General features: G+C 45.5%; 1 protein-coding gene and 1 long non-coding RNA gene across 2 annotated transcripts in view; both read right to left on the bottom strand.

Moving 5' to 3' along the window:
* LOC126299405 (uncharacterized) overlaps positions 1-7045 on the bottom strand; it is a 69202-nt gene extending 62157 nt beyond the window's left edge. Inside the window, exons 1-2 of the long non-coding RNA XR_007552799.1 lie at positions 6970-7045; positions 2410-2519 (exon numbers count right to left, since the gene is read on the bottom strand). This is a non-coding gene — a long non-coding RNA (uncharacterized LOC126299405). The remainder of the gene's footprint in view (positions 1-2409; positions 2520-6969) is intronic.
* A 21-nt stretch (positions 7046-7066) lies between these two features.
* LOC126363580 (nephrin-like) overlaps positions 7067-17890 on the bottom strand; it is a gene marked incomplete at its 3' end in the record, with an annotated part of 482953 nt that continues 472129 nt past the window's right edge. The window contains exon 12 of the mRNA XM_050007978.1: positions 7067-7239. Coding sequence (XP_049863935.1) covers positions 7067-7239 — 173 coding nt within the window. The remainder of the gene's footprint in view (positions 7240-17890) is intronic.

Raw genomic sequence — 17890 nt, 5'->3', positions numbered from 1 at the left:
AATGTAGCGCCCCTGATGAGTGAACTTTTGTTGTCTTGCGGTCGTGAACTTAGGATATGAATTAACGGCGTCATTGAGATACCTACATTTCCACGGGAAATAACAGTTGGTGCTACTTAAAATAAAAACTCATTACTTTCTTATTTATCTTAATCTCATACATAATGGCGAGTATTCGTTCCTAAAGTGCCTGTGGTTCAAATGGCTCTGAGCACTATGGGGCTAAGGTCATCAGTCCCCTAGAACTTAGAACTACTTAAACCTAACTAACCTAAGGACAGCACACAACACCCAGTCATCACGAGGAAGAGAAAATCCTTGACCCCGCCGGGAATCGAACCCGGGAACCCGGACGTGGGAAGCGAGAACGCTACCGCACGACCACGAGATGTGGACTAAGTGCCTATGGATCTGGTCATGGCATTGACTGCTACCCTCAATAATTACAGTAAAAATATCTATTGTTACCTTCCTCAAGGCGTATATGACGCACTACATTGGAACGCTCTCACGTTAAATGTCTGTTGAAAACATGCGAGGGTATTTTTGTAGCAGAGGAACTTGTGTAGGCAGGAGACCGTATCCAAGATTGTCGCCCAACTGCAAATGGAGGGTTTTATTCCTGTATCCTGATTAGTAACTTGAGAGAGACTTATTGAAAACGTTTTCCCTGGGTAGCGTCTGTTGCAATCTTCCGGTAAAGTGTTGGCAAGATCGTCGTAGCATGGAACGGAATGTGAAGCTACAGAATTTTTAATTAAACGTTAAAATAGTCATTGACAATGCGTGTGTGTGTGTTCGCCGAATAATAGTATAAATGATACATTTAATGTTAATGTAGAAACTAAAAGGAATCGTGCGTACTGTGGACTTGTATCCGCATATCTCTGCTATATCGTAAGCACTGAACCAAGAAGATTGCAGTTGTGCTCGCGAATATGCGATCCGAAGACTATAGTGCTTCGACTGTGAAAGTGAGTCAGACTCACGTTTAAAAACAGTATATGAACAGCGCAGCCCTGAGAAAAAAATATTTCAGAACAGAGCTACGTTAATTGGTGCAATAGCTCGCTTTCTTTTCCTCCGTGATGTACTATGTGCTATTTTGAAATATGGCAGCATATTTACAGTGACAGTGCCACGTAAAATGGCGTAGTTAGTGCAGGAGCTTCAGGTGGGTGCTACAGGCCAAGGTCATAAAACATAAACACTCCTAGCAGCATTAATCCATTCGGGTTGCTTACACAATTTGTACCAAAGATACATAAAAACACGAATATAGACATCTGTGATTTTTAATGAAACACCAACTGCCTCACTGCAAGTTTCTGAAGGTCACTAGATTACAAATTCCAGGTTCGTTTTAGCACTAATATCACTCAAAGCAAAAGAGTCATACAGAATAAATTTCTTTTGTTTCCGTCTATGATCAAGAAGTTGCTAGACTCTTAGGCTATGGGTTTCGGTCAGCAGTGACCATCTTCAGATATGCTTTAAAACCTGTCCTAATTCAACGAAGCCATAGTCAAAAGATACACACAAAATTATCATAGTATCGTAGTACATATTTAAAATATGTCATATACTATGCCATAGTATCAGTGACATTGTGCCCTAGTATACACCAATATGTGCCACGATGTTATGCTAAAATTTTGTGTATGTGTTCACTATGGCTTCATTACGTTAGAATATGTTTTAAAAGAAATTTGAAGATCATCATCGCTGACCGAAACCGGTAGTCTAAGGACCTAACAATTTTATGATCATAGACGGAAGTAAAAGAAATTTCTTCTATTCTTTCTGGATCACTGTTCTATTAGCGACCATATCGCGCCTTGTAAAAAAAAATTAAAAAAAAGACGTGTAATGCGAGACTGTTCTGTTACAAGTCATAAAATATATACCCATTTCATGGAAAAGTCTACGCTTTGCATTCTCTCTACGTCCGCACATTGAAAGCTGAACATCCAATTCGTACTAGGCGTTGAATGATACGTATTGTTTGTATAAATCGCCGTTCCATCTATTTTTGTTTACTCCTAACATTCCTCGCAATTATATGTAGTTATGGTTACGTTTAGTTATACTTAAGGAACTGTGTGTAACACGTAATCGTCTTGAACTTGTGCTTTTAATATCTTAAGTAAATGATCTCAGGCACTCTAGATTTCTCAGGAGTGCGCAGACTTGCTGAAAATGCATACTCCACGGCAAAACAGTTGCCCAAATTCAGAGATGATGGTTTTCACTCGATAATTAAATAATCACTAGATGTATGGAAGACATTTTGGATAACTCAGAACATAAATACCTTTTATTTTATTCTTCGGTTATTAATTGTGTATCAACGACCATTTAAATCATTATCAATGGAGATATGTAACAAATTCTGTCTCAGACCCTTACCTGCTGATCGTGTGATATCCTCCAGGTGTTGGTCAAACAGTGGTTCTGGTAAGACGTCATAGCGGGAGACATGTCCCTCAGCGGAACACACTCACTGTCTTCTTGAGGTTCTGCAATGAAATGCACGTCGTGATTTAGAGACGAAGCACGTACCCTTCCTTTCAAAGGAATGAATGCGATAGATTATAAGAATATTTGTGGCAGGTCCTTTATGTAAACAGAAAGAATCTTAAATCCATTCTCTTAGCGAAACCTTGATTACACAGCAATCGACCACTAATTGCATCATCGTCAGATATGTTCCCCCACGAAACACTGGCAAATAAATAAATTAATGCAACTTGAATTATCAAGTAACACATGGTTTTCATTTGAGTGACGCTGGAAGAAGTTTCCTGCACAGTCGTTGGAACTGAAAAGAAGGAGAATTTGTGAACTATCTCGTAAACGACGATGGCCTGCGGGAGCCCCTGGTTTCCAATACGGACGTGAAACGCTTGTTTCGATATAGTGAGTATACTAATTGCTTGTCCGTGTTTATCGGAATTACTACGTTTTTCTTATTTCAAAACCAAAAAAGTTTTTAAACATCTGCCTTTACGCGCCATATGTGCATCAGTGTTAGAATCTGTAGCATAACATGAAAGATAATCTTCTAAGGTTACTGTTAGTATACTTTTTCTTCATTATTATTTTATTCCCCTCGCCCCACATGGGCTTGGGATGGGCTGCCAGCAAGCAGGGCGGAATTCCAGGAAGGTGACCAGGATAAGTTCGTCATACAACCAGCGACACACTCAGTGTGACACACTTTGGAAAGGCGCTGAGTTCCCCTCTCTCACGCTCTGATACGTTTGCCTTGAGTGGCAAGTGGAAAGCCTTGTGCGACTTACAGAGAGCGGTGAACTGGTACACACGCAACAGAAGCGTAGCCACTGTTTAGTATCACGTAGGATGCATTTGCACACCGCGTCATTAATAATGTTAACATAGACCGTGCTGCTCACGGTCGACAAATGTATGCCGATAATATCGGTCGCTGGGATCTTCACTTCCTCTCGCAGAAAATTCTCTACCTCAAGTGCTCTGGGTCGGGCATAATCGGCGCAGCAAGTAAATCGGAGTGTAGATTTACGGTAACGGTTCGCCATGTATCGCACTCGGTAAGCCGGCACTTAAGCATCGTCCGTTAGAATGTGAACAAGGCGAGCTCGCGCTCCGCACACTGAAAACACGGACGCGTCCGTCTGTTGCCCTGCCAAAGGCAGACTGCTCATTAAGCTATACCGACCATAAATGATTATCGATCATTCTTTGCATCTTACCGAGAATGCGTTTTCGATGAAACTTCGGCATTTCGTTACTTTGAACCGGCACACATCAGTAACATGTCAGTTGTAATAAAATAAGACGTTTGCCAACAATTTATTGCAATAAATCGAAAATTAACTACGAGATTTTCAGGGATCCTTAATTATCTGGTGTATAGAAACGGCATGTATTCTTGTAGGTTTCAACTGAAACCCAAAATGGTGTCTGTCGACACTGTACTGAAGGGAGATGGCATCAACTGACTTACTTGGCTTTCTTCCACCTCATTGGTCTACGTTCAAATGTGCGTTCAGAACAGCTGAAATGCTATTTTCAGCCCTCCACGTTCGGTAAGACTCTCCAAGGTGCTTATTCCAAGCTATGACGTCAGACGCTCAGCACGCTTAACGTACGGATACAAACGGCCGGTGTGCCGATGGCTTTACCCGATGAACTTGGCTGTGTTGTGAGGCCTCAGATGAAAGACTCCTGCACTCCACGACTTACCGTACGACGTCCCACTACCTAATTTCCAATCTTCATATAAAAACTTCGATGCCCCCTTCCATTCTACAGATAAGTTCAGAGTTTCTGATAGCATAGTCCCGATTGGCTGAGTTCACGATTCCTGCCTGCCTGCCTTATACAGAGAGTGTTTCTCCCTTCCCTTTATTCTCTCCTCTTGGTTTTCATCGACAACGAACAATGCAGAGAAGGAGACACAGTTTCAGACATATCCTGTCCTAAACAGTGTCCGATAGGTCACCACTGATCTCCTAAGCCGGTCCCCTACTACTTACAGGTCAGCGGGTGCTGTGCAATAATTATGTATGACGGCCAGCCTGGGACCTGTTCTGGATGCGGCAAAGAAGGCCACCTTGGATCCGAATGGCTACAATGTCGTATTACGTAACTTACAGTTGTCGAAGGGTCTTCCTCGTCGCAACCTACGGTGCTATCGATGACCTATGCCACTGCTCTTGCTTCTCCTACCGCTTCACAACGCCACCCGGACAGCACAAACGACGCCTCAAACAATCCCGAACATACCCCGACCGAGAGCGCCTCGCACGGCCCGCCGCCTCCGCCGGCCACAGACCCCGCTCCGATGGCGCCGACGCGACCGGCCGCTGACCCAACCAGCGGCAACACGATGCATACCGACTCGCTCATCGTCCGCACGACGGCCTTCCTGCCAGACCGATGCGACTCCCTTACGTCGCCGGACGCGGAAGTTCGCATAAGGAAACATCGTTCTGCGAAACGTCATAAGAGAAGGCGCCGCACCGTTTGCAGTAAAGAGGAGACGTTGCAGGTCGAGGACGACGCCGCCGTCGGCCAGCACGAAAACCCCACATCAGCTAATGCCGCGGAGCCGTTGTGAGCGTGGAGACACCCAACGGTGTTCCTGCACCCGTCTCCCCAACGCCCCATCTTGACGCTGAACTGGACGTAGCACAGCCGAACTACACCACGAACCACTACATCATCTTCTGAAGACCAAATGGACGATACACTTGTGCCCACCTCCACGGCGTAGCAGTCGAGAGCAGAACCCTGCGCCGTCGGGGCCAATCCACTAATCACACTCTCCCCAGAATCCCCTGGATATAGGAGGTATGCATAAAACTTCAGTATGATTTTCTCGAAAACTAGCGGCCGTCGCGTGAATACACCTGAGTGTATCAGGCTCTGTCCCGCACTACCTTACAACTGTTTCGCTAAAATGAACAAGCATATGACTGTCGTAATCGTATGGATGGTTTTGCATAGCTTAGTGGATGATTTGAAAATTAGCTTTGGGCACGAAACTAGCGGTCAATATGGAAAATTAATATGGCAACTAATCACGTGACTAAGACTCCACCTGTTGTGTCAAGGAAGCCCGAGAACATTTTTTGCTTAAGGAAATTTAGTGCAGTTTCTCTGTGAACGTGCGTCATATAAACTGAAAAGCCAAAGAAACTGGCACACCTGCCTAATATCGTATAGTGTCCAATCAACCATGCAGAAGTGGCGCAACACGACATGGCATGGACTCGACTACTGTCTGAAGCAGTGCTGGAGGGAACTAGTGCTATGAATCCTGTGCGGCTGTGCATAAATCCGTAAGAGTACGAAGGGATGGAGATCTATTCCGAACAACACGTTCCAAGGCATCCAAGATATGTTTAATAATGTTCATGTCTGAGGAGTTCCGTGGCCAGCGGAAGTGTTTAAACTCACAAGAGTGTTCCTGGACCCACTCTGTAGCATTTCTGAGCGTGTGGGGTGTAGCATTGTCCTCCTGGAATTGTCCTAGTCCTTCAGTATGCATAATGGACATGAAAGGCCGCAGGTGATCAGACAGGATGCTTACGTATGTGTAACGTGCCAGACGGGTAGCTAGACATATCAGGGGTTCCACGTCACTCCAACTGCAAACGCCCCGCGCCATCAAAGAGCCTCCACTAGCTTGCACAGTCCCCTGCTGACATGTGAGGTCCATGGATTCATGAGGTTGTCTCCCTACCCGTACACATTCATCCACTTGTTACAGTTTGAAGTGACTCTCCTCCGACCAGGCAATATATTTCGAGACGTCAACAGACAAATGTCGCTGTTTACGGGCCCAGGTGAGGCGTACTGCTTTGTAGCTCTGTGTCGAGCTCTCATAAAGGGTACACGATTGCGCCTTCGTCTTCGAAAGCGCATATCGACAATGTTTCGTTGAATGGTTCGCATACTGACACTTGTTCATAGCCAAGTGCTGAAATTTGCGGAAGGGTTGCACTTCTGTCGCGTTGAACGATTCTCTTCAGTTATCGTTGGTCCTGTTCTTGCAGGATTTTTTACGGCTGGAGCCATGTCGGAGATCTGATATTTTACCGGATTCCTGATATTCACCGTACGCTCGTGATATGGTCGTAGGGCAAAATCCCTACCTCTGAGGTGCTGTGTCCCATCGCTCGTGCTCCGGCAATAGCCCACGTTCAGACTCAGTTCAATCTTGATAACCTGCCATTGTAGAAGAAGAAACCGATCTGATAACTGCCCCAGACACGTTTTTTACAACGGCGTTGACGATGTCTGCGACGTATTTTGCCTGTTTACATATTTCTGTAATTGAATACCCATACGTGTACCAGTTTCTTTGGAGCTTCAGTGTGTAACACAGTAAATAAGAAGTTGTCAGCAAAGCGGAGAAGAGTGTACACATACAGTGGCTTCCGACGAGTGGGTTTAGTGTGGAGTGTGTTGGAGACTGACCGAACTTGTCCGGGATGAGGTCGGGGTCGACGTCGTCGGCCTGGCCGGGCGCCTTGTCGGGGCCCGCAGCCGCGCCGCCGCCCCCGGAGCGCGCGTGCGCCCCCAGCGCCCCCGCCGCCGCCGACGCCGCCCCCGCCAGCGCCGGCTTGTCGCTGGAGACGCGCCTGGCCAGCCCGCGCCGCACCACCAGCAGTAGCACGGCCGCCAGCAGCACCAGCACCGCCCCCGACAGCCCCAGCAGCGGCGCCAGCGACAGCGCGTCCGCGGCCGCTGCCATCACACGGGCCGAACGCTCACTCTGTCTCGCTGCTTGGCAGGACGCATTTCAGCTCATTATGTACAACAGACACTTGTCTTCGTAACCTGACGTCAGCACTGTGAAATGTGGACTGACAAATCTTGATTCACTGATCTGTCTCTAAGGGAGACACATGAAGATTTAAAACAAACGTGATGTATTTCGTTCTACAGTTTAAGTTGAGAAATGTTAAGTGGCCGCTGTGTTGGAGATTCCTCATGTATGAGCCCAGAGTGGACAAAATCTTCTAGAAATATTAACCTTCCAAACTATCGGTGTAAATGCTACCATCAATACCCATGAGTATATAAATCTTATCGCCCAATCCTAACCTATTTCAAAGTAGCATTCGTTCCTCTAGGGTTTCATCATCTCTCCATATCCTCCAACGGAATGTATTCCACCCCTTTCGGTAGCCGACTAGTTTCTCCTCTTCGTAACCTACATAAAACTCATGTAACTTATACAATACTCACACTTCCTCTGACAGTTATGACACATACTCCTCTCCAAAACGATGAGACCAAAAATCCTTGAGTCTGAGACACTTGGCTCAACCTTAAATACACATTCCATTTATATATCTCCAAACGCTCAACGTTATTTTCCAAAATAATATCAGTCGATGCACACGTGTACTATTTGACTTGTCTTTTACTACACTTCTGGCCATTAAAATTGCTACACTACGAAGAAGATGCTGTGATTTGCAAATGATTAGCTTTTCAGAACATTCACACGAGGTTGGCCCCGGTGGCTACACATACAGCATGCTGACATGAACAAAGTTACCAAGCGATTTCTCATACACAACAAGCAGTTGACTGGCGTTGCCTGGTAAAACGTTGTTGTGGTGCATCATGTAAGGAGGAGAAATGCGTACCATCACTTTTTTTTTCGACTTTGATAAAGGTCGGATTGTAGCCTATCGTGATTGCGGTTTATCGTATCGTGACATTGATGCTCGCGTTCGTCGACATCCAATGACTGTTAGCAGAATATGGAATCGGTGGGTTCAGGAGGTTAATACGGAACGCCGTGCTGGATCCAAACGGCCTCGTATCACTAGCAGTCGAGAGGACAGGAATCTTATCCGCATGGCTGTAACAGATCGTGCAGCCGCGTCTCGAAACCTGCGTCAACACATGGGGACGTTTGCAAGACAACAACCATCTGCACGAACTGTTCGACGACGTTTGCAGCAGCATGGACTATCAGCTCGGAGACCATGGCTGCGGTTACCCTAGACGCTGCATCACAGACAGGAGCGTCTGCGATGGTGTACTGAACGACGAACCTGGGTGCACGAATGGGAAAACGTCAGTTTTTCGACTGTAACCAGGCTCTGTTTATAGCATCATGATGGTCGCATCCATGTTTGGCGACATCGCGGAGAACGCACATTGGAAGCGTGTCTTCATAATCGCGATACTGGCGTATCATCCGGCGTAATCGTATGGGATCCCATTGGTTACACGTCTCGGTCACCTCTTGTTCGCATTGACGGCACTTTGAACAGTGGACGTTACATTTCAGATGTATTTCCACCCGTGGCTCTACCCTTCATTCGATCCGTGCGATATCTTACATTTCAGTAGGATAATGCACGACCGCATGTTGCAGGTGGGGAGCTGTATCAATATAGGCCATCCAAGGTTTGTTTGACTCAATGCCCAGGCATATAAAGATATAAAGGCTGTTATTACGGTCAGAGGTGGTTGTTCTAGGTACCGATTTCTCAGGATCTATGCATCCAAATTACGTGAAAATGTAATCACATGTCAATTCTAGTATAATATATTTGTCCAATCAATACCCATTTATCATCTGCATTTCTTATTGGTGTAACAATTTTAATGGCCAGTAGTGTACTTTCCTTCTTCAGATGCGAGTATCCTCAGATCTTCATTGTACTGGTACCAGCTCGTTGGAAGTATAAACCACCACTCAGGAAATTATCAAAACAGCAATTTGAGCTAACGATGATGTCAAGTGATGCTTTAAACCTCTAACGTATCGTCACCAGGGCAACGAATCTCTGACGATACTGTCTAGAGCGAAACTAGTCAAAATTTAAAGAAAAAAGCGATTTATATGCACACTGACTACAACGATCGCTGCGTCAACTGTAGGTGGTGCCTGCTTTTGCCAATTAATTTAAATCGCCTTCTTCACCAAGATCACGAACTCACGTCTGTAATATACCCTTCCTTTCAACCATATTCTACCCATCCCATCCCAAATGAAAGTACACCATCCTTGCACATTTGGTAACCTATTCATCTCCTAACACTTGCATCGCATCTTCCCCAACAATACCAACAACAATCGTACTTCCTTTTCCATTTTACACTCCCCCCAATGCTACCCACATACCAGTTCCTACCCACAGCTGTCAATAACCGTTATTATACCATGCCTGTACAAAAGAGATTGTACTATCATTAACAAAAGTACTCGAATGGCCTGAATTGCTTTCCCCCTGAAGTTTATGCAACGCACATAACGTAACTCTTTTGCAGGTCCTCCGATTTCTTTTGCGTCGAGATGACTGGGTGTTTGTGTTGTCCTCATCATTTCATCATCATTCAAGAAAATGGCGAAATTGGGCTGATCAAAGTTTGGAAATTTGTTCGGGTGCTGATAACCGCGCAGTTGAGCACCCCACAAACCAAAAATCGTCCTCATCATCAGATTTGTTTTTAGTACAGTCGTCTGACCATTCAAATTGCTACACAGCAAAAAAAGTTAGCATCACCTCGGCTCCGAGAGTTCCGGAAAATTGGAATAGAGATCCACATTATCATCATTTCCGCCCTTTTTATTGCTCATGGAAACACCCCACCCATTGCATGTTGTACCACCATACAGCGAGACCTTCAGAGGTGGTGGTCAAGATAGCTATACACACCTGTACCTATAATATCCAGTAGCATGTATTATTTCAGTAATGGATGCCTGTAGTCGTAGTGGCATACTATCCACAAGTTCATCAAGGCATTGTTGGCCCAGATTGTCCCACTCCTCAACGGCGATTCATCGTAGATTCCACAGAGTAGCGGGTGGGGCGCGTCGTCCATAAACAGCATTTTTCAATCTATCCCCAGCCATACTCGACAGGTTTCATGTCTGGAGAACATGCTCGCCACTCTAGTAGAGCTATGTCGTTATCCTGCAAGAAGTCATTCACAAGATGTCGATTATGGGGGCACGAAGTGTCGTCCATGAAGACGAATGAAGCGCCAATATGCTGCCGATATTGTTGTCCTATCGTTCTGAGGATGGTATTCACGTTTCGAACAGCCATTACGCCACTTTCCATGACCATCAGAGGAATACGTCGGCCCCACATAAGGCCACCCGGGAACAGCAGGAACCTCCATCTTGCTGCACTCGCTGGACAGTGTGTCGAAGGCGTTCAACCTGACCGGGTTGCCTCCAAACACGTCTCCAGTGATTGTCTGGTTGAAGGAATATCCGACACTTATCGGTGAACAGAACGTGATGCCAATCCTGAGCGGTCCATTCGTCATGTTGCTGGAACCATCTGTACCTCGCTGCATGGTGTCGTGGTTGCAAAGATGGACCTCGCCATGGACGTCGGGAGTGAAGTGGCGCATCATGCAGACTAATGCGCATAGTTTGAGTCGTAACACGAAATCCTGTGGCTGCACGAAAACCATCATTCAATATGGTGTCGTTGTTCTCGTAGTTTCTCCGAACCATAATCCGTAGGTAGCGGTCATCCACTGCAGTAGCAGCCCTTGGGCGGCATAAGCGAGGCATGTCATTGACAGTTCTGTATCTCCTCCATGTCTGAACAACATCTCTTTCGTTCACTCCAACACGCCTGGTCACTTTCCTGGTTGCAAGCCCTTCCCGGCACAAAGTAACAATGCGGACGCGATCGAACCGCGGTATTGACTGTCCAGGCATGATAGAACTGGTATGTTGGGGCTTATGGGCGCTCAACATCGAGGTCATCAGCGCCCATGATAGAACTACAGACAACACGAGCCGTGTACGTCCTTCCTGGCGGAATGACTGGAACTGATCGGCTATTGGACCCCCTCCATCTAATAGGCGCTGCTCATGCATGGTTGTTTCTTTCTTTGGCCAGGTTTAGTAAAATCTCTGAACAGACAAAGGGATTGTGTCTGTGATATAACATCCAGAGCCAACGTCTTTCTTCAGGAGTTCTGGGAACCGGAACGATGCAAAACTTTTTTGCTGTGTGTAGTTGGATTTATAAAAAAATAGTGGCTCATAGAAGATGGTCTGTGTTAAGAACAGCATTCCATGGGTGTGTTCATCCCAGATGGTATCTGTTTTAACAAAAGAGGCGATTTGTGGTGCCAACATACCTAAAGTGGGCAAGAAAACTACAGCCAGTATTGCTAATGTACGTGAAAGCCCCTCTACACAACGCTTATTACACAGGTAAATCAATCCAAGAGCTTGGCTGAAAAGTAATTCCTATCGAACTTCTTCTGATCTAGTGCCATCAAATATTTATCTTCAGCGCTTCTTACGGAGCAACTATCAACGATAAAAATGTACTTTTCGTATTCGAAAATGTACTTTAAGCATGAACTGACGACATCTTTATTTGCAAACCAGTATAATTCTATAGGTGTGGACGTCAAAAACTGCTCTGGGTCTGCTAAATCTGAAATGCAGTTTAGCAAGTTACTCTTGTGACAACAGTTTAATTTAATAAAGCAAATACTATCTGTAAGACGAGCCTGCCTGAAAGATCACTAATTGGCATGATATTATACACTTTTCCGCTTAATGTGGCCTGTATCTAGTAAAATCCTGTGTCCCAACTAACAAAAATTTCGAGATCACCAGGAAAATGCATTTATCTCGCAGGAAGAATGGATAAAAGAGAAACTCATTTAATAAATTATTCAGTTGCACATATAATCAGTGGAACCGCTTGTTCACAAAAACACTGTGAGTCGATATAAACACGAAATGTAAGTTTTAACAAGGACGCACAGTCACAGTTCTTACATTTTTCAAATTTATGTCTGGTGGGTACTTACTCGAAATCGTGAAGAGGCTTAAGATGGTGAAGTTAAGATTTTCTTAATGATTTTCGACAAGAAAGTTCATAGCTCGGCAATAGAAGACGTAAAATGCAGGCCATTTTTTTACGCGTCTACAACAGTGAAGAGTTTCTCGCAAGTCTGCAATCAGTTCTGAATTATCAGTTGATACAACACTGCCATTGAACTTTCGCAAGGCAGGGAACTCAACTTACAGAGCAGTTCACTCATCCTGCGTGATGTCAGAAGATTAAATGAAATTAAAATTAAGATCCACGAGTGCGTTATATTTAGCCATACGTACAGTACTATTTAACTCCTAATAGTCTGTTTTGACAGTTTCGCTATGTTAATTCTTAAATGAAGTTGGAAATAGCCTACAGGCTGCTCTAGTATGAAAAATCAGGTACTAACTGTAAAGCAAACGTCGCCGACTGCGAAGTGCTACATAGAAACTGCACACTACACTCTGCTTGATGGATCTCTTCCAGATATTTTGATTCCCCTCCATCTCGTCATATGCATTTCGCTTTCACTGACAAATTAGTATCAGCCATTATACTGTGATCACCAGGAGTGTATGATACTTTCGTTATTCTTAGCAATGCAGAGTGAATGGCTGTTTTCCACATATTCCTTTCCGATTCTGCGTAGAACCTCCTCACCTTCTAGAGCACATTGGGTGGCACGGGATACATGCGGACGTGCATTGTCCTGTTGGAACAGCAAGTTCCCTTGCCGGTCTAGGAATGAAAGAACGCTGGGTTCTATGAGGGTGAAGATTTGTCTGATGTGATAGAAGAAGAAACAGGAGTCGATTTAGAAGACATAGGGGATCCAGTATTAGAATCGGAATTTAAAAAAGCTTTGGAGGACTTACGGTCAAAGGGATAGATAACATTCCATCAGAACTTCTAAAATCATTAGGGGAAGTGGCAACAAAACGACTATTCACGTTCGTGTGCAGAATACACTCCTGGAAATGGAAAAAAGAACACATTGACACCGGTGTGTCAGGCCCACCATACTTGCTCCGGACACTGCGAGAGGGCTGTACAAGCAATGATCACACGCACGGCACAGCGGACACATCAGGAACCGCGGTGTTGGCCGTCGAATGGCGCTAGCTGCGCAGCATTTGTGCACCGCCGCCGTCAGTGTCAGCCAGTTTGCCGTGGCATACGGAGCTCCATCGCAGTCTTTAACACTGGTAGCATGCCGCGACAGCGTGGACGTGAACTGTATGTGCAGTTGACGGACATTGAGCGAGGGCGTATAGTGGGCATGCAGGAGGCCGGTTGGACGTACCGCCGAATTGCTCAACACGTAGGGCGTGAGGTCTCCACAGTACATCGATGCATCAGGACTGCATACGACCGAGGCACACACGGCCAACACCCGGCATCATGGTGTGGGGAGCGATCTCCTACACTGGCCGTACACCTCTGGTGATAGTCGAGGGGACACTGAATAGTGCACGGTACATCCAAACCGTCATCGAACCCATCGTTCTACCATTCCTAGACCGGCAAGGGAACTTAATGTTCCAACAGGACAATGCACGTCCGCATGTATCCCGTGCCACTCAACGTGCTCTAGAAGGTGTAAGTCAACTACCCTGGCCAGCAAGATCTCCGGATCTGTCCCCCATTGAGCATGTTTGGGACTGGATGAAGCGTCGTCTCACGCGGTCTGCACGTCCAGCACGAACGCTGGTCCAACTGAGGCGCCAGGTGGAAATGGCATGGCAAGCCGTTCCACAGGACTACATCCAGCATCTCTACGATCGTCTCCATGGGAGAATAGCAGCCTGCATTGCTGCGAAAGGTGGATATACACTGTACTAGTGCCGACATTGTGCATGCTCTGTTGCCTGTGTCTATGTGCCTGTGGTTCTGTCAGTGTGATCATGTGATGTATCTGACCCCAGGAATGTGTCAATAAAGTTTCCCCTTCCTGGGACAATGAATTCACCGTGTTCGTATTTCAATTTTCAAGAGTGTATATCTAGACTGAGCGTTTGCATTTCTCTTTTCAGATTTTCTAGTTTCCCTACCACGTTCAAGCTTCTTACATTCGACGCCCCGACTCGCAGAACATTATCCTTTCGTTGATAATTCAATCTTTTTCTCATGGTAACCTCCCCCTTGGCAGTCCCCTCCCAGAGATCCGAATGGAGGACTATTCTGGAATCTTTTGCCAATGGAGAGACCATTATGACACTTCTTCGACTACGGGCCACATGTCCTGTGGATACACGTTACGTGTCTTTAATGCAGCTGTTTCCATTGCCTTCTGCATCCTCATGTCGTTGATCATTGCTGATTCTTCCACCTTTAGGGGCAATTACCCACCCCTAGGACACAAGGGTGCCCTTAACCTCTATCCGCTCCTCCGCCCTCTTTGACCAGGCCGTTGGCAGAATGAGGCTGACTTCTTATGTCGGAAGTCTTCGGCCGCCAATGCTGATTATTTATCAAAATTTAGGCAGTGGCGGGGATCGAACCCGTGACTGAAGGCGTTTTGATTATGAATCAAAGACGCTACCCATTTTTTTTGTTTTTATTGATCGTTGTGATTGGTCGTTGCGGACGTCGTAAGACGTACGTTGAAGTTCGTTGTTGATCGATTAGCTCAGTTTTTTTATTACAGAGGGCTGCTAACCCTCTGACCGAACACGCTGAGCTACCGTGCCAGCTTCCGTAGACCACGGGGTGACTGAGGTTTAGGGCCGTCTAAGTAACTACTCCTGCTCCATAACTATGACGCTTGGGTTACAGTCGGTCAGTCTGTGCATTAATCCTGCCCATGCTTCAGATCAGAGTCATTGGGCTGTACTTCAGATACTCCGGCTGCCAGTGTACTGGTAGCAGCAGGCGTTGCCGCGTATTCGACAGACGAGCTACCCCACTCCAAGTCAGTATGGCACATCGGCAGAGCGATTGTGTGCTCCCTGCGATTAATTTAATGGAGAATTAGCAATATCGCAGAATACGTTTGGCAACTACATGGCCTTCGATTTACTCCCTGAGTAGTACAGAAATATCCTGCTATATCCACCTGATATTACGTTGTCATTTACGACAAATCATTTGAATGATTCTCTCTTACACGTGCACAATTCAAATGATTACGTGTGGCAGTGAATAGTTTGTTAAATGGATTTATCTTTTATCTAAAAATGGTTCAAATGACTCTAGTAACTAGGGGGCTTAATATCTGAGGTCATCAGTCCCCTGGACTTAGAACTACTTAAACCTAACTAACCTACGGACATCAGACACATCCATGCCCGAGGCAGGACTCGAACCTGCGACCGGAGCAGCAGCGTGGTTCTGGACTGAAGTACCTCGAACCGCTCGGTCACAGCGGTCGCTTTTACCTACCCTCACTGCGAGATCAACATTTTGGTAGTAATCACGGAGAGTTTATACGGTAGGACAATGGACTTCAAGTACAGTAGGACCACATCGCGCTCAAAAGAGCATTAAATCTTGCTATGTGTGATGTTTCGGGCAGGCTCGTGTGTCGTCAAATTAGAGTTTTATCCTGTGACGATCAATTGTAATTCTTTGGTATTGGGGTAGAACATACTTTTTATTGAGTTTCTCGTTGGTTTATTGATTATGACACAAAAACATTGATCATCAACAACATTTCCCCTTCCTCCCCTCCACTCACTACCTGAAGCAGCAGACTGACGATGATCAGACAGTTGTTAGTGTGGTCGACGTCTAGCCTCTGCGATTATTCTGCTTCTCATTTATGAGTAGACAATAAAAGCATACATCTTCACAGAATCACAGGTGAATAACAACGCTTTTAGCAGAAATTTCCGCATCCTGCAGTGTCGCCATTTCTTGGACCTGGCTGTTGTGTGATTTTATTTCAGTGATCGCAAAGTCAAGTCAAAAGCATGAATTGGACAGCTAAGGCAGCCAATGAATATCGATGTGGAGAACAATAAAATACACGCAACGAACATATTGTAAACAGCTTCCAAGGAAAAATAAATCTCTTTCAACGTGGCGCGTCATACTTTAATACACTGTCAGGCTGAACACATATGCACGATGGCGATCGACTGGAATGGTTCCAGCTACATATGTATAAGGTGTGGGTTGGACCCAAACACCTGACGATCATTTTTAACGAGGGCAAGCACCCATCTTCGTCTGTGGTAACGCAAGTTGAATTGTATAAGGTTACAACAGGGTTCCAGATCGCAGTAATCATGTTGTCGCTTCGCTACGTACTTGATTAGAGGCATTGTAGGTTGGGCCTTGAAAAAGGCGGAAGTCATGCTAGATAGAAACTCTGTCACCTGTTCTCTTTCTTACACGAGAAATCTTCTTTACATTAAGAATATAATCGTAATGCAAGGTCACAGAAACATTCAAATTTGTCTGTTGATATTCATATGCGTGTTGTAAATTAGTTTTAGGAACTTTACCATGCTTAAGGCGCCAAGCAGAGCTGCTGCCCACATTAGAGATTTTACACATCCGTTACTCTCGCGTACCCCGTCCGTGTGTGGCTGAATGTATTCTCAAAGCACAAATACGTCTCGCTCTTCTCACATGGCGTTACCCAGAGATTATTCGCTCGCTTTAATGAACACGTCTTAATTACGCCTGCAGAGTGATTCTTTCCTCTTTTCAGCCGTATATCAACTGCGATACAATGCAAAGGTATCTGCAGAACGTACGTGTATTCCCGCGTCCGCAGCTCGTGGTCGTGCGGTAGCGTTCTCGCTTCCCACGACCGGGTTCCCGGGTTCGATTCCCGGCGGGAGCAGGGATTTTCTTTGCCTCGTGATGGCTGGGTGTTGTGTGCTGTCCTTAGGTTGGTTAGGTTTAAGTAGTTCTAAGTTCCAGGGGACTGATAAAACAGATGTTAGGTCCCATAGTGCTCAAAGCCATTTGAACTATTTTTTTTTTATTTTGTATTCCCGTCTCGAGGACTCTTACGCTATTGTTTGTATTTCCTCCACATAATATTAGTTGGTTGTAATCCATATGGCCAATATGTGGCTGTGTGTGCATTTTTGCAGGTGGACATGGTTCCGTGGTTTCTTTGACTCATCAGTCTTCTAATTGTTTTTATGCGGCACAGCACGAGTTCCTCTCCTGTGCCAACCTTTCTAGCTCAGAGTAGCGCTTGCAACCTACGTCCTCAATAAGTTGCTGAATGTAATCCAGTCTCTGTCTTCCTCTACAATTTTTACCCTATACATCTCCCTCTAGCACCATGGAAGTTATTGTCTTATGTATTAGCAGACGTCCTATCACCTTGTCCCTTCTTCTCGTCAGTGTTTTCCATACACTCCTTTCCTCGCCGATTCTGCGGAGAAACTCCTCCTCCCTTCCCTTATCAGTCGGCCAAATTTTCAACATTCGTCTGTAGCACTAAATCTCAAATGCTTCGATTATACCGATTTTTCTGCAGTCAGTGTTTCACTGTCATTCATTGTTAGTCTCCAAACGTATATTCTCAAAAATTACTTCCTCAAATTAGGCCTATCTTTGATACTGGTAGGCTAGGAGGCATGCCTTTTTCCCAGTGATAG

This window comes from Schistocerca gregaria, chromosome 1 (assembly GCF_023897955.1).
Source record: "Schistocerca gregaria isolate iqSchGreg1 chromosome 1, iqSchGreg1.2, whole genome shotgun sequence".
Lineage (NCBI taxonomy): Eukaryota > Metazoa > Arthropoda > Insecta > Orthoptera > Acrididae > Schistocerca > Schistocerca gregaria.
This window is presented reverse-complemented; position numbering and strand designations above follow the sequence as displayed.